This window comes from Dipodomys merriami, unplaced genomic scaffold, assembly GCF_024711535.1.
Source record: "Dipodomys merriami isolate MVZ:Mamm:240054 unplaced genomic scaffold, mDipMer1.0.p SCAF_3, whole genome shotgun sequence".
In the NCBI taxonomy this organism is placed as follows: Eukaryota; Metazoa; Chordata; class Mammalia; order Rodentia; family Heteromyidae; genus Dipodomys; species Dipodomys merriami.
The window spans coordinates 88,719,582-88,737,396 of record NW_027204492.1 but is presented as its reverse complement, the minus strand read 5'-3'; the positions used below and the strand labels follow the sequence as shown (position 1 = coordinate 88,737,396).

General features: G+C 39.5%; 1 protein-coding gene across 1 annotated transcript in view; it reads right to left on the bottom strand.

Moving 5' to 3' along the window:
• Dipk2b (divergent protein kinase domain 2B) overlaps positions 1-17,815 on the bottom strand; it is a 45,305-nt gene that overhangs the window by 20,216 nt on the left and 7,274 nt on the right. The window contains exon 2 of the mRNA XM_070040579.1: positions 15,296-15,560. Within this exon, the coding sequence (XP_069896680.1) occupies positions 15,296-15,560 (265 nt within the window). The remainder of the gene's footprint in view (positions 1-15,295; positions 15,561-17,815) is intronic.

The window sequence follows — 17,815 nt, the reverse complement described above, 5'->3', positions numbered from 1 at the left end:
CAATTTTAGGTGCTGATAGGAAACAATGGAAAGCTCTCTTCCATGGCACATAGGAAGAAAGAAGTTCAACTACTTCAGAAAACTGACTGGCGCTCTACACTATAGCTACTAAAGCTATTTACAGGTAACATTATGACCCAGAAATTTTGCTTCTGTGTGCTTATATTCAGAGATAGACATGTAAAGAAATGCTGGCAGCAATTTTACTCAACACTTTGATCTAAAAGCAACCCAATTATTCATCAACAGTAGAAAGCATACATTTTGATCTTATCATGCAGGGGATTTTTATACTTCAATGAAAGAGAAAACTAACGATTTATGAAATAACATGGATAAGTAGCTTGGATTGATGATATTGTATTACAATATAGTAATATTATATTATTCCACTTAAATGAATTCGGGCAAAACTAATCCATAGCGATTTTTTTTGTCAGTTATGGGGCTTGAACTCAGGGCCTGGGAGCTGTCCCTAAGCCTCTTTGTGCTCAAGGTTAGCACTCTACTACTTGAGCCAGAGTGCCAATTCAGGTTTTTCAGTGGCTAAGTGAAGATAAGAGTCTCATGGGGACTTTTTTGCTGGGGCTGGCTTCGAACCATGATCCTCAGATCTCAGCCTCCTGAGTAGCTAGGATTACAGGCACCGGGCTTCCATAATGATTTTGTCCAGAATAGTGGCTACTTTCAGGAGAGGATTAGGTGACCTGATTTGGTTGGTCTGGGATCCAGAGGTTATTTTGGGATGTGGTACTTTCACTGCTAATTTACCCAAGATAACCCTCAAGCAAACTGGGATAGCTGGCCACCCTGGAAGGGGATCTTTTTTTTAGTAGGCGTTATGAAAGAACCTAAGGGATGAGATGTCCAATATCTTGTTATGAGTTTAGCCATTATTGAATACATGCATGAAATATTATCCTGCTGTCCAATTAAGATTTATGTGATTGTGTATTATGTATATTTTGTTCAAAAATCGTTAAAAGGATCTATCTTTGACCAGGCATAGTGGTGTATACTTGAAATCCTAATACTTGGAAGGTCAAGACAACAGAATCAGGAGTTGGAGGCCACAGCAAGGTCCTGGTGGTTCACACCTATAATCATAGCTACTCAGGAGGCTGAGATACCGAAGATCGCAGCTTGAACTTAGCCTAGGCAGAAAAGCCTGAGACTCTTTCCAAGGTAACCACTTTTAAAAGGCAGGCCAGAGTTTTGACAAGTAGAGGTGCCATCTGTGAGCAAGAAAGTCAAGCAAGAAAGCCAAATGAGAGCCTGAGGCCCTGAGTTCAAGCCTTGGTGCCAGTACAAAAATGAAAAGGAGGAGAAAGAGGAGGAGGAAGAGGAAGAGGAGGAGGAGGAGGAGGAGGAGGAGGAGGAGGAGGAGGAGGAGGAGGAGGAGGAGGAGGAGGAGGAGGAGGAGGAGGAGGAGGAGGAGGAGGAGGAGATCTGCCTAGGCTATACAGGGACATTGTCTGAAAAAACAGAGTAAAATTAAAACAAAGGTAGATAGGAAGGAAGGAAGGAAGGAAAGAAGGAAGGAAGGAAGGAAGGAAGGAAGGAAGGAAGGAAGGAAGAAGGAAAAGAAAAGGTATACTTTCACAATGCACAGAAAACAAAGAAAGCTAAGACTTGTTGAAAAGCACTATGGGGAGAAAATAGGTTAATGGTCTAGGAAATTTATTTAACAAGATACTAGCAGAGAACTTTCCAAACACGCAAAAAGATAGGCCTATTCAGATACAAGAAGATTTTAGAACCCCAAATAGACCAGACAAGAACAGGACATCCCACTGTCACATTATAATCCACACAGGATCAATTCAGACCAAGGACAGGATCCTTAAAGCTGTCAAGGAGAAAAGATCAATCATCTATAAAGAGAAATCTATTAGAATAATCTCAGACTTCTCAACAGACACAAGAGCCTGGAATGATGTATGCCAAGCCCTAAAGACAAACAACTATCAACCAAGAATACTGTACCCAGATAAACTCTCCTTTATAATGGAGGGTCAAATAAAAACCTTCCATAGCAAAGAAAAACTGAAACAATGTATCTCCACCGAACCAGCCCTACAAAAGATATTTAAAGATGTCCTACACATAGAAAACCAACAAGACCACAATAAAGGCCAAGAAACCACATCCAAACTGAGAATCCAAGAACCATAGGAAGAACCCAGTTGCCACAGCCCCCAAGAAGGTGGATAACATGGCAGGGACTCCCAAATACCTCTCAGTCATAACTCTCAACATTAATGAACTTAACTCTCCAATTAAGTGATATAGACTGTCTAGTTGGATGAAAAAGCAAGATCCTTCTATCTGATACCTTCAAGAGTCACACCTTGCCCATAAAAACAAACACATTTTGAAAGTGAAAGGCTGGAACAAAATCTGCAAGCAAATGGCCCCCATAAACAGGCGGGAGTTGCAATCCTAATATCAGATAAAATAGACTTCAAATTAAAGTTAGTGAGAAGAGATAAAGAAGGTCGCTACATACTAATTAAGGGATCTCTTCTTCAGGAGGATATTACAATTCTAAATATCTATTCACCAAACAACGGAGCACCCACATTTATCCAAGAAACACTACTTTGCCTCAAATCTCACATAGATGCAAAGACATTAATTGTTGGGACTTTAACACACCACTATCCCCACTAGATAGATCAACTTGGCAAAATCTCAATAGAGAAACAGCATATCTAAACAACTGCATAGATCAACTAGATTTAACAGACATCTACTGAATACTTCGCCCAGCAGTATCAGAATACACATTCTTCTCAGCAGCACACGGAAGATTTTCCAAAATAGACCACATTTTAGGTCACAAAGCAAACTTGTCCAAATTCAGAAACATTAAAGTTATACCTTGCATTTTCTCTAACCACAAGGGAATAAAATTAGAACTCAACACCAAAAGCCACCAAAGAAAGTCCTGTAACACATGGAGGCTGAACAACACACTGTTGAATCATGAGTGGGTCACGGCAGGGATTAGAAAGGAAATTCAAATGTTCATGATATTCAACAAAAATGAACACACAAATTACCAGCTCCTCAAGGACACAGCAAAGGCAGTACTCAGAGGAAAGTTTATAGCTCTGAGTTCTTATATCAACAAATTGTAGAGATCTGAAACCAACAATTTAATGGGTCATCTGAACCTCCTTGAAAAAGAGCAGCAAGATAAACCCCAATCCAATAGATGGAAAAAATAAAAAATTAAATCAGAATTAAATGAATTAGAATCCAAAATCTATAGAAAGAATCAACAAAAGAAAGAGTCGGTTCTTTGAAAAAATTAACAAAATCGACAGACCCTTAGCAAATCTTATCAGAAAAATAAGAGAACACACCCAAATAAACAAACTTGGAGATGAGAATGGAAACATCACCACAGAAACAACCAAGATTCAGAACATTATAAGGGAATACTTCTCAAACCTTTATGCTAATAAGTTTGAGAAACTGGCAGAAATGGACCTTTTCCTAGCAAATATCGACATGCCAAAATTAAACCAAGATGAGTTAAACAGGATCATATCAAACACTGAAATAGAAACAGCAATACCAGACCTCCCATCTAAGAAAAGCCCAGGACCAGATGGATTTACAGCAGAATTTTACAAGGCCCCAAAAGCAGAGTTCACACCAATACTCCTCCAACTCTTCAATGAAACTGAAAGAGAAAGTTCACTACCAAACTCTTTCTATGAAGCCATCATAACCCTCATCCCAAAACCAGGCAGCGACTCATTTCTATGATGAACATTGATACAAAACTTCTCAACAAAATTTTGGCCAATCGACGTCAACAATTCATCCAAAAAATCATACACCATGATCAAACAGGATTCATTTCAGGGATGCAAAGCTGGTTCAATATATGCAAATCAATTAATATAATTCATCACATCAACAAGAGCGAAGATAAGAACCACATGGTTATCTCAATAGATGCAGAAAAAGTATTTGACAAGATCTAACAACCCTTTATGATGAAGGCTCTGGAAAAACTAGGAATCCAGGGAACATTCCTCAATACAGTAAAGGCTGCATATGACAAACTTACAGCCAGAATTATACTTAATGGTGAAAAAGTAAAGCCATTTCCATTTAACTTAGGAATGAGACAAGGATGTCCATTCTCTCCATTTCTCTTCCATTTAGTATTAGAATGCCTAGCTACATCAATAAGACAAGATGCAAACATAAAAGGGATCGAAATAGGGAAAGATAAAGTAAAACTCTCCCTCTTTGCAGATAACATGATCTTGTACTTAAAGAATCCCACAGACTCCACTCCCAAACTAATCAAGCTGATTCAAAACTTTGGCAAAGTAGCAGGGTATAAAATTAACCCTCAAAAATCAATGGCTTTTCTGTATGCCAACAATAAGAAAAGCATGGCTGAAATCAGGAAAGCAACTCAATTGGTAACAGCCCCACAAAAAATAAAATACCTAGGAATTCACTTAACCAAAGAAGTGAAGGACCTCTATGATGAAAACTTTAAAAACCTGAAAAAGGAAATCAAAACCGAACTTAGAAAGTGGAAAACCTCCCATGCTCCTGGATTGGAAGGATCAACATCATGAAAACGGCTATACTTCCCAAGGCTATTTACAAATTCAATGTGATACCTATCAATATTCCAACCTCATTCTTCAATGAAATAGAAGAGGCAATCCAAAAATTCATATGGAACAATTAACAGACCCTGAATAGCAAAAACGATCCTTAACAGAAAGAACAGTGCTGGAAGAATATCAATACCAAAATTCAAACTCTACTATAAAGCCATAGTAATCAAAACAGCTTGGTGCTGGCACAAGAACAGACCTCAGGACCAATGGAATAGAATTGAAAACCCAGAAATGACCCCACAGACCTATAGCCATCTAATCTTCAATAAGGGAGCTAAAAAAATAAAATGTAAGAAAGACAACCTCTTCAGCAAATGGTGCTGGAAAAATTTGTTAATCACTTGTAGAAAACTAAAGCTAGAGCCTTAAATATCACCCTACACCAGAATCAACTCCAAATGGATCAAAGACCTCGGAGTCAAAGCAGACACCCTTTAAACACTACAGGATGGAATAGGAGAAACCCTAGGTCTGTTTGGCACAGCCCGAAATTTTCTTAATAGAGACCCAGAAACACAACAAATCAAAGAAAAGTTGGACAAATGGGATTGCATGAAATTTCAGAGGTTCTGCATGGCAAAGGACATAGGTAGCAAGATCAATAGAAAGCCCATGGATTGGGAGAATACCTTCACTAGCCATACAATGGACAAGGGTCTCATATCTAAAATATACCTGGAACTCAAAAAATTAAATCCCCCAACAAAAATCCTCAGAGAACCAACTGCCCAATTACTAAGTGGGTTAAAGAGAAACTTCTCTGAAGAGGAAATAAGAATGGCCAATATGAAGAAATGCTCAACCTCTCTGGCCATAAAAGAAATGCAAATCAAAACTCCAGTTAGAATGGCTATAATCAAGAACTCTAATAACAACAGATGTTGGAGGGGATGTGGACAGAAGGGAACCTTACTGCATTGTTGATGGGAGTGTAAACTTGTTCAACCACTTTGGAGAGCAGTATGGAGGTTCCTCAAAAGACTCCACATAGAGCTTCCCTATGACCCAGCAATCCCACTTTTGGGCATTTACCCAAATGATCACAAACAAGACCACACTAAAGCTACCAGCATGACTATGTTTATTGCAGCATTATTTACCATAGCTAAGATATGGAACCAACCCAGATGCCCCTCAGTAGATGAATGGATCAAGAAAATGTGGTATATATACACAATGGAATTCTATGCCTCCATCAGGAAGAACGACATTGCCCCATTTGTTAGGAAATGGAAAGACTTGGAAAAAATTATATTAAGTGAAGTAAGCCAGGCCCAAAGAAACATAGGTCACATGGTTTCTCTTATTTGCAATAACTGGTATAAGTCTGAGACAAGCAGAAACGGTCAGATAAGTTGATGTTAGGTGAAATGAACCCAAAGATAAGGACTCAAATGTTTTTTTCTTTCTTGCTATTGTTTCTAACATATTTATGAAATTATTTCTTTGTTGCTTTTTATGTCCCTCCCTCATGGTATAACTCCTGTTTTCATTGTATTTGATGTTGATATAATTTGTGGAGGGGAAGGGAAAAAACAAATGGTTTAAATAGGGATACAGGTGGACCCATTGTAACAATGAGATGTACAAGATGTTATGTCAAAAAATATACTTTACACCTTTGGTGCAGGGGGAGGGTGGGGGATGGAGGGCGGAGGAGGGAGAGATGTGAAGCCATCTAAGGGGAAACAAAGGAGGAGGCAACAATGCTTGATAAGAAATGTACTTATTACCTTGCTTATGTAATTGTAACCCCTCTGTATGGTATTTTCACAATTAAAAAACATTCACAAATTGTTTCTTCCTGGAACATTCGATGTACTATTTCCTGGACTGTTGTTGACTGCAGATAACTGGAACTAGCAAGTAAAACTGAGACAAGATGGGCAGGAGGATTACTATTCATCAGAATAGGGAAAGTGAGATATCGAAGGAAGAATTACATAGTAAGTGGAAAGGATGCCTTAAACTCTGTAAAAACAGCCTTGACTGACTCACATTTAAGCTCAAGGAAAGCAGAAAGCCTTTTAAAGACAAAGCCTGCCTTGGATGGTCTGTCTTCAAGATTGTTCAGGTTTCACTTCTATTATGGTTGGGAGCAGGAGGGGAGATACGCCTTTGTTCCGCACCTGAGCTTCATCTGGAAGTGGTTTGTGGGGGCTTATCCTTTGGCAACATTTCTCCTAGTCTTACCTTGCTTTCCTTTTCTTTTTCAACTTATGTCAAAAGTGGGGAAGCCTTTTACTATCTCCTTTCATTCACAGCTACAGCAAGAATAATTTAGGATTCATTTAATGGACAGACTGAGTGATCTATTTATTTCTTTTATAGAAGTCTTTAATACAACAGAGGCCTGGAAACTAATAGGTCAAGTCTCCATTCCAAATAACTCTTTGCCACAATGCAAGGTCTCAGTAACTCTAACCCTAAACAAATCCCATTCTTCAATATATTAGTTGTTCCTACCTCTAATCATTCTGTGATAGGAAAGAGAAAGTGCAGTGTGGGTACACATGTACCTAGCCCATAATATCTCTTGAAACTCTACGAGCAACACACAGTACAAGATCTCCTTCCTGAGAGTTATACGTAGGGCAAGTCTTATGATTTTCTAATCACTTTTGTTGGGGCTCTGATCTGGAAGACTTTACACGAGGGGGCAGACAGGTGTACTGGCAAAAGACTTTGGGTTGCTTGAATTTCCTTTCCGACCAAGTCATTTCATGTTTTATTCCTGAGTTAGATAATCATGAAAATGATACAGCTCTTTTTTGTTTCAACATCAGTGTAGTCATGTCACTTTCTAAACAAAAAACAAAACAAAAAATAGCAACAAAAAGCACTGCAACATTCTTTGGAAGGTCCTTGATCTGGTAGCCTATGACAGATTAAAATTTTCTAATAAGTAATATATTATTTAACTTTCTAATAATTAACAGTTTATAACAATGAATACCAGAAAGCAGAAATATGTTTGTGGGGGAGGAAAAAAGAGGGAGCACATGAATGGAAGGAGGAAGGGTGAAAAAATGCAATCATTATTACTCAATATACACTATGCAAAAATTTGAATGGGATGGGAGGAGGAATGATGGGGAAGAATGATGGAAGGGGTGACATTGATCAACATGCATTGTAGTTAACCTGACTTAAGGAATTGTAATCTCTTTGTTCAACTACTTAACAATAAAAAAGTTTAAAAATGATTTCTAGCCGAGTGCCTGTGGTTCACACCTGTACTCCTAGGTATTGAAGAGGCTGAGATCTGAGGATCGTGGTTCAAAGCCAGCCCAGGCAGGAAGGACTATGAAATTCTTTTTTTTTTTTTTCTTGACTATGAGATTCTTATCTTCAATTAGCAACCAGAAAACTGGAAGTGGAGCTGTGGCTCAAGTGGTAAAGTGTCAGCCTTGAGCACAAAAGTTCAGTGACAGTGCCTGAGTTCAAGGCCCAGGATCGGCACCAAAAAAAAAAAAAAAAAAAAAGAACAAAGACAAAGAAAAAAAAAGGAAAAAAATTCTAATTTGAGAAGTAGCTATGCATCCAATATAAGATTTTCATCTACATTGAAACATTTCATAACAGTCTGTTTTGTATCAGTTGATTCTAGTATAATCTATCTCCCCACTGGGGTGTCATTTCCCAGAGTGCAGAAATAGCTTCTAGATACCTATAAACAAAAACCCTCTCAGTGCCTAATGCAGGTCCTGTGAAGTCCCTTAAATACTTCTGAGTTAAATAAGCAAAAATTACTTTCCCTTGGTGGCAGTTACATGTAAACCTGTGTTTTGATTGAATGATTAAAGTGCATTTTGGTTAATTTCCTGGACCCAATCTATTTAAGGAAATAATGGAGACAAGGAAGTAAAATTACCAGCCATCCTTGTTTAAACAAAGCTGCTTGAGAACTCTCTATTGCCATCTGGTGGGAGAAAATGTTCTGCGGCCATCTAGTCCATTCAGGGTAAAGGGAATAACCGTTGGACAAAACAGCAGCAGAGGATGGGCTGGTTCTTGAGGGAATGGGAAGCCAGCACAGTGTATTTTACTCTCATTAGCCATGGGCTGCCTAGACGTTTGCTTCTTTGGCATTTGGCACAAAAGCCGAGGAAGCCTTCTTTGTGGGTTTGCGAACAAACACTTCATGAAAAGCTCTGAGTAGTATTCTTGGCTGTGGTTCTGTCTGTGGGCTAGTAATTTAGCCTGTGGGATTGTCCCATCTGAACAATGCCATTTTTGCATGTGAAAAGTCTTGGTTTTATTAGCATAAACATTACACATGCAGAGACAACACATATAAGAACACTGATCTCCTTTTGGATACTTGGTCCTGTGGCCTTCCTTGGGAGCCTCTTTGCTGTCAGCATCCTGTCTGTGGCTCCAGAGATAGTGTGCTTAAGATCAGGCCACACTGGCCCATGCAGGAGAGGGACCCGAGACTCTTAGACATAGCTAACTTCTCATCCAAGTTGACTTTATTCATAAATAACCAAGGTCCCATGAGCCAATCAGATCCCTTTTTTACTTTCTTTGATTTTTTTTTTCTCACCACTGCCTTGCACTTCTATGAACAAAGTCTGTTAGTCCCTTGTGTCTTCTTTTTTCCTCCCTTAAACACCAACACACACACACACACACACACACACACACACACACACACACACACACACACACACACACGAGGGTTCTGGCATAGGTTCTTGTTAGAAAGTGGCCCTTGAGGAAAATCAAGGGAAACCATTTAAGTCAAGCATTAAGAGAATATAGCAGCATTAAGAGAATATAGGCTAAATGAGCGCTGAGCCATTTGATACAAGTTGAAGGATGAGACATATCTCCTGTCCATGCTGTAACTATTCCCCATTTGATGTTTGGAACCCCCATTTAAGTATAAAAAGATCATGGTCTCCAAACCAGAAACTAGAACTTATGTCTGGCAAATTGTCAGAAAATAGGGCAGAGCTGTGTAGCCAAATCTGGGATGAATAACCACACAGAGATTTCATCTTGTTCCAAATGAGATCAAAGATAGAGGGGTGCTTTTTTGGAACACTAGTGGGACAGATTCCGAGGCCACATCTGGATTTAATAAGGCAAGATGCAGGGATGCCAGAATCTGAAGATGCTCAAATTCCTTATATAAAATGGCATAATATTTACATAGGGCCTATATACATCCACTGACATGCATTAGATCATCTCTAGATTACTTAAAATAGCCTAAACACTATGCATATTGTTGTTAAACTGTGTTGTTCAGGGAATAATGATAAGGCAAAAGGTTTGCACATGTTTAGTAGAGGCACTTTGGGGGTATTTTTTGTTTTTGATGAGGCAGGATCTCACTGTGTCGCCCAAGCTTGATCTTGAACTCCCGAGCTCAAGGAATTCTTGGAGGGCTAACAGTGAAATGCTACTACATATTAACAGTTTGGTATTTTGTATGGATCAAATTTTTAGATTAGTTGCCCATCACAAGGATCGAAGAGAATGGAGTTACTGAACAGGTTAGGTTTTTTTTGTTTGCTTGTTTGCATATCTATTTGTTTATTTGGGAAAAGTATTGGGGTTCAAATTTAGAGCTTTGTGCTTGTTATACCACTTGGGCCTCACCCCCACCCCTTTTTGCTTTAGCTTGTTTTTCATATAGGGTCTCTTACTTTTGCTCAGTCTGATCTTGAGCTGTAGTTCCTCCTAATTGCCTCCTGAGTAGCAATCAGTTACCATGTCTGGCCTTTTGTTGTTGTTGTTGTTGGTTGTGGGGCTTGAACTCAAGGTCTGGGTGGTATCTCTGAACTCTTTTGGCTCTACCACTTTGAGCCACAGATCCACTTCCAATTTTCTCGTGGTTAATTGGAGAAGAGTCTCATGGCTTTCTTTCCTTCATTCCATGGCTTTAAACCGTGATTCTCAGATCTTAGCCTCCTGAGTAGCTAGGAGCAACCTAGCAAAGGAGCAACCTTTATTATTTCTTTATTGTGATTAAGTGATTACATAATTTCCCAAATTTCACAGTACTGTGGGATAGTGATGCTCAGTTAAAGTAACAAACACATTCTAACTTTCCTGGAGCAAATTGTCTATCACAGTCTATAACATTTATGAGTTCTATGAGCTTTGCGATACAGTTATTTCTTCCACATTGTTTTGCATAGCATCAGCTGTTCCCTCTTTCCCATTTCTTAACATCATCTTATATGGTCATATGTATATAGCTTTTGACCTTTTCTGCTTGTCCTAGACTTATACTAGTTATTGCAGATAAGGGAAACCATGGGACCTATGTTTCTTTGGGCCTGGCTTACTTACTTAATATAATTTGTTCCAAGTCTTTCCATGTCCTAACAAGGGGCAATGTCATTCTTTCTGATGGAGGCATAGAATTCAATTATATATACATATATATGTATGTATATATATCACATTTTCTTGTATTTTCTTGATCCATTCATCTACTGAGGGGCATCTGGGTTGGTTCCATATCTTAGCTATGGTGAATAATGCTGCAAAAAACATAGTTGCTGGTAGCTTTAGTGTACCCCTGTTTATGATTGTTTGGGTAAATGCCCTAAAGTGGGACTGCTGGGTCATAGGGGAGCTCTATGTGGAGTCTTCTGAAAAATCTCCATAATGCTTTCCAAAGTGGTTGAACAAGTTTACACTCCCACCAACAATGCACTAGGGTTCCTTTCTGTCCATATCCCCTCCAGCATCTGTTGTTATTAGAGTTCTTGATTATAGCCATTCTAACTGGGGTGAGAGGGTATCTCAGTGTTGTTTTGATTTGCATTTCCTTTATGGCCAGAGAAGTTGAGCATTTCTTCATGTGTCTATTGGCCATTCTTATTTCCTCTTCAGAGAAGTTTCTCTTTAAGTCTTTAGCCCACTTATTAATTGGGCAATTGTTTCTCTGAGGATTTGTTGTTGGGGGATTTAATTTTTTGAGTTCCAGTATATTTTAGATATGAGACCCTTGTCGGCTGTATGGCTAGTGAAGATCTCCCAATCCGTGGGCTTTCTATTGATCTTGCTTGATATGTCTTTGGCCATGCAGAAGCTCTGCAGTTTCATGCTATCCCATTTGTCCAACCTTTCTTTGATTTGTTGTGTTTCTGGGTCTCTATTAAGAAAATTTCAGCCTGTGCCAAGGAGCCCTAGAGTTTCTCCTATTCCGTCCTATAATGTTTTCAGGGTGTCTGCTTTGACTCTGAGGTCTTTGGTCCATTTGGAGTTGATTCTGGTGCAGGATGATACATAAGGATCTAGCTTTAGTTTTCTACAGGTGTTAAACCAGTTTTGCCAGCACGGTTTACTGAAGAGGCTGTCTTTCTTCCATTCTACTTTTTTAAGCTCCCTTATTGAAGATTAGGTGGCTATAGGTCTGTGGATTCATTTCTGCGTCTTCAGTTCTATTCCATTGGTCCTGAGGTCTGTTCTTGTGCCAGTACCAAGCTGTTTTGATTACTATGGCTTTGTGGTAGAGTTTGAAATTTGGTGTTGATATTCCTCCAGCACTGTTCTTTCTTCTAAGGCTTGCTTTTGCTACTCGGGATCTTTTATTATTCCATATGAATTTTTGGATTGCTGCTTCTATTTCATTGAAGAATGAGGTTGGAATACTGATAGGTATTGCATTGGATTTCTAGATTGACTTGTTTTTGAGATAAGAGTCTCACTAACCTTTTGCCCAGGCTGACCTTGAACCTCAATCTTCCTATTTCAACCTCTTGAGTATCAGGGATTACAGTTGTGCACTCCCATGACTGCCAGGCAAATTTATTTTTTAATGTTATTCTTCCTTTTAAAAATTGATCATATAACAAAAGTCACCCCTTTAACCATTTAAAAATGTATATCTCAGTGGGTTTTAGTCATTCACAAGGTTGTGCAACTAGTACAACTCTCCATTTTCATTCATTGTGCAGCTAGTACAACTACCCTTTTCATTCTCCCCAAAGGAATCTCTGTACCTGCTAAGCAGTTGCTCCTAATTCTCCCTTCCCCATGCTCCTGGCAACAACTAGTCTGTCATTTGTCTGCATGGATTTTGGCTATTTCCTATCAATAGAATTATGTGCAGCCTTTTGGATCGGGCTTATTTTGCTGAGAATATTTCCAATGTTCATGTTATAGCATGAATTAGTACATCTTTCCTTTTTGTGGTTGAATAATATTTACTGGTATAGATAAAGCACATTTTGTTTATCCATTCATCAGTTGATGGACATTTAGGCTGTTTCTACCTTCTGTCTGTTATAGATATACTATAAGTAATACAAGTTTTTCTTTAAACTCTTGTTTTTAATTCTCTAACATGGAGGGGTGAGTTTTTTGAAACTGTTCAGTGTATGAGTTTTACTAAGAAGAAAATAACAAGCATTCAAAGTGCTACCCAGATGAGGCCTAAGATCACCCTGCTCAGGCTGTGAAGTCCCAATGGCTAAAAATCTCTAGGAGGAGAAGAGGGCAGGAAAAGGAGGAGATGGTGCCAGAAAGGACTAGTAACAACCTTCATCTTGGTAGATGAAAGAGAAATGGAAGCCAGATGCCTCTAATTCTAGTACTTTTCTCTACTGAGATCTGAGGATCACAGGTCAAAGCTAGCCTGGGAAAAAAAGTCCATGAGTCTCTTATCTCCAATTAACCACCAAAAAGCTGGAAGTAGAGTTGTGGCTCAAATAGTAGAACACTAGCTTTGAGAGAAAAAGTTCCGGGACAGCGCTTAGGCCCTGAGTTCAAGCCTTAGGACTGGCACCAAAAAAAAGAAAGAAAAGAAAACGAAAGGAAAGAAAAGAAAAGAAAAAATGGATGGAGTTTTCCCAGAATTTATAAGTGATTGTTGATATTTTCCTGGTTTTTACAAGGAAGGGGAAAAATCTGGTGAAAGTGAGAAGATAGGCTAGAGAAAGACCAAAGTAAAGTGAAAATGGTTATGGTTTAAGCTGTGTTGTCAGAATGTTGTTAATGGATATTGTTCAGGCAGAAAGAAGCTAAACTTGTTTCAGCGCATGTCAAATGCAACATGGCAAAAGAAAGATCTAGTATAATAAATAAAGGGGCTTTACTTATAAGAATGCTGCTAAGTGTTTCTATAGTTATGGATTGTCACTAAAATATTTTCATATTTATAGACTCATTAGGATAAGTGAGGGAGACAGAGTAGGGACCTTTTGCTGCCATTTGAGACACAAGAAAATCCAAGCGCAGCTTGGTACCTGGTGAAAGTAGGTATTCAGTTAGAATGAGTTAAATAAATGAAGCAGACACATCGCAAGTTAAAGAGCATAAAAACTGGGAGGGTCTTTATGAGAGTGGGTGCAGCACCCTCAACTGGGGCAGGGTGCTGTATTATTAGTCTGCTGCAGTGATTGAGGTCTAGTAGTTCTTCTTTTTCTTCTTCTTCTTCTTCTTCTTCTTCTTCTTCTTCTTCTTCTTCTTCTTCTTCTTCTTCTTCTTCTTCTTCTTCTTCTTCTTCTTCTTCTCCTTCTCCTTCTCCTTCTCCTTCTCCTTCTCCTTCTCCTTCTCCTTCTCCTTCTCCTTCTCCTTCTCCTTCTCCTTCTCCTTCTTCTCCTTCTTCTCCTTCTTTTCTTCTTCTTCTTCTTCTTCTTCTTCTTCTTCTTCTTCTTCTTCTTCTTCTTCTTCTTCTTCCTCTTCTTCCTCTTCTTCCTCTTCTTCCTCTTCTTCCTCTTCTTCCTCTTCTTCCTCTTCTTCCTCTTCCTCTTCTTCCTCTTCTTCCTCTTCTTCCTCTTCTTCCTCTTCTTCTTTCTTCTTCTTCTTCTTCTTCTTCTTCTTCTTCTTCTTCTTCTTCTTCTTCTTCTTCTTCTTCTTCTTCTTCTTCTTCTTCTTCTTCTTCTTCTTCTTCTTCTTCTTCTTCTTCTTCTTCTTCTTCTTCTTCTTCTTTTGTTGGTTGTGGGGCTTGAACTCAGGGCCTGACACCGTCCCTGAGCTTTTGTGCTTAAGGCTAGCATTCTATCAGGTTGAGCCTCAGCTCCATTTCCAGTTTTCTGATGGTTACTTGGAAATAAGAACCTCACAGACTTTCTTGCCCAGGCTGGCTTTGAACCATGATCCCCAAATCTCAGCCTCCTGAGTAGCTAGGATTATAAGCATGAGCCACCAGTGCCCGGCAGGTTCTTTTTTTATAGTGGGAGACAGAAAAGAAGCTGATTTCTATATGGTGAAAAAGAATGCATATGGAACTTCTACAGCAGGATGCTCAGCTGGCCTAGGGTTTGGTGAAGACTGCCAGGTGAGCTAAACCTTGTCAGGGAGTGGCTTGTAAGGGCCATCCTATCAGGTCTTCAGACAAGATGTGGGGTTTGAATATTCCTTAAATAATCACCAAGGGTCACATCAAAAAGAATGGTGGATGAAAATGTGATGGAGCTCATTATAAGTAACTCTTGATTAGGTCTTGTCACAGCCACTTTTTATGACAGCCATATTTCGGATATTTTGGACTACAACTTCATTTTGTTAGACTGAGATGATGGTGGATCCATTATCATTCTCCCTCCCCTTCTTCCCTTCTTCCCTTCCTCCCTCCCTGACTTCTTCTTTTCCTCCCTCCCTCCCTCCTTCCTTTCTCTTTTCTCCTCTCCCTAACCCCCTCTGCCCAAAGCCTAAACACTCACCTGTACCAGGTCTGGTGTGAGGCGTTTGGCCTGCAGCCATTTCTGGAATCTTCCTGTTTTCCGCAGGATGCGCTCAATGCTGCAGGTCTTTGGGGCCGATGCAAAGGCACAGATTCTCCTGTCTGAGATCTCATTTTGCTCTTTGCTCACTAGCCTGAAGATCTCCACAGGCCGCCAGGTTTTGGAATCATCTGAGTAATTTGCAGAGTAAGAAGGCAGGTAGTCAGAGGCCAGTTCAAGGTCAGAAGCCAGCGAGTTGTCAAACCTGTTGGAGGAATAGCCTTTTTATAATTGATTTGTGAGCTGCAGGTCAGTTGAGCCGAGAGATGGGACAGCAGCCTATTTGATCTACTTTTTTTTTTTCAGACTGAAGTGTTTGAAACATTTTAATGGGAAGGCCATTTTTCTTTTTTGCTGGTCCTGGGACTTGAACTCAGGGTCTGGGCATTGGCCCTGAGCTTTTTTTGTTCAAGGCTAGCACTCTACAACTTGAGCCACAACTCCATTTCTAGCTATTTTAGTGATTAATAGGATATAGAGTCTTGAGAACTTTCCTACCTAAGGCTGGCTTTAAGCTATGATCCTCAGCTTTCTGAGTAGCTAGGATTACAGATGTGAACCACCGGTGGCTGGCCTGGAAAGGTAATTTTTCTTTCCCCAGATTTAGGTACATTTATATGTGATATCAGAAAAGGTATGGGTCAGAGAGAAACTACTCTCTTCACTCAACATGTAGAGAAGGACTAGTTATGGCCTTCTGAGTTGTTCTCCCCCTCTTTTTTTGTCTACAGGTACTGGGGTTTGAAGTCTCGTGTGGTTTTAGCTTTTTTGCTCAAGGCAGGCAGTCTACCACTTTGGGCCACAGTTCAACTTCTGGCGTTTTATTTTGGGCAGTTAATTGGAGATAAGAGTATTATGTACTATCTTGTTCTAGCTGTCTTCAAATCATGGCCTTCAGCTTCCAAAGCAGCCAGGATTACAGGCATAGGTCACTTCGCCCTTACGAACTTGTGCTACAGGTAAATATTTTAGGTGCCCCAAACTATCATCAGCTTACTACTGCTTAGGTCTTAGAACCATAGTTTTCCAAAAGACACTTGAAAGCCAACCCCCTAAGAAGCCCTATCACTTTGGTTTTCAGTTTAAAGATTTAAGTAATCAGAACCTGAAGTCTCAGGCAATCATGGCTGCTAAATGGTCACCAGATTTGAAGATCTTTGAGCTTTAGGAGGTCTGCAAATTACCCACAAGGGCCTGGCCAGGTTTTATTTCTCCTCAGGGCACAGACCTATTATCATCTGCCAGTTTCCAAAGCCTTCTGGTTACCCTTTATTCTAAAGACATTTCTCCAGCTGTATACTGACATTTTCATTAGGGAAGAATGAATGTTCAATATTTTTTGGATTTATGTATGAAAATTTACTCAGAAAATGTTTTACCTTCATGATTATTAAGAGTTATATTGCAAGTGAAAATCAGGCTATATCAGGCTATATAATGTAGTATGTAGCTGGGCGCCAGTGGCTCATGCCTGTAGTCCTAGCTACTCAGGAAGCTGAGATCTGAGGATCATGGTTCAAAGCCAGCCCAGGCAGAAAAGTCTCCATGAGACTCTTATCTCCAGTTAACCACTCAAAACCCAGAAGTGGAGCTGTGGCTCAAAGTGGTAGAGTGGTAGCCTTGAGCAAAAGAGCTCAGGGACAAGACCCAGGTTCTGAGTTCAAGCTCTACAACCGACATATATATAATATATACAGTCATACATACATACATAAATATATATATATATATATATAAAGCTGACATATATAATGTATTTAATTTCAATGAGAATGTTGAAATTCTTATTATTGTGAACTATTAGGTAACCCCATGATAAAAGATTTTAGTGAGTGTGTTTTGGAAGAATTAAGATTTTTGAGGAGTCACAAATCTTATTGTTTTGCTTTCTCCCTTAACATGGTATAGCTTTACCCAAAGACACCACAATTTCTCTCCTATGGATTATTTATTTGTTTAATTTATGACACTGGAGATAGCAGCAGGACCTTGCCTGTGCTATTGAGCTACCATCCCAACCTTTCCTCTTGTTTTGATGATAAAGTAAGCCATTCTAAAACTTACAAGGACAAAAGGGTCAAGAGACTTGTCCAGGGAGCTGGAGAGCCCAAACCTCTGAGTCCTTGAGGAATGTACTAGAACATTGTCCTCCCACGTTTGGAAGTATGCTTCAGTTTGCCAGACAGCAACTTCTACAATGCAACAAGGCAAATTGTTATGGATGTAGGCAGTAAAACTCCTAGTCAAGAATTTTGTCACAAAACATTAAAAATGATGAAATACAGTAAACTTATAAGACATCCAGTTTACTCAGATTTGGGACAACTCTGGGATGTGATTCTTCCTTCTTGGAGGATCAGAAAAGTGCCAAGGCCCAGAGGAAGGCCTCTCTCTCCTTTTCTCATGGCTGCTTTTGCTTATGCAGATTCAACCTCACAAAGGTCCTGGGGCTAAGTCTTA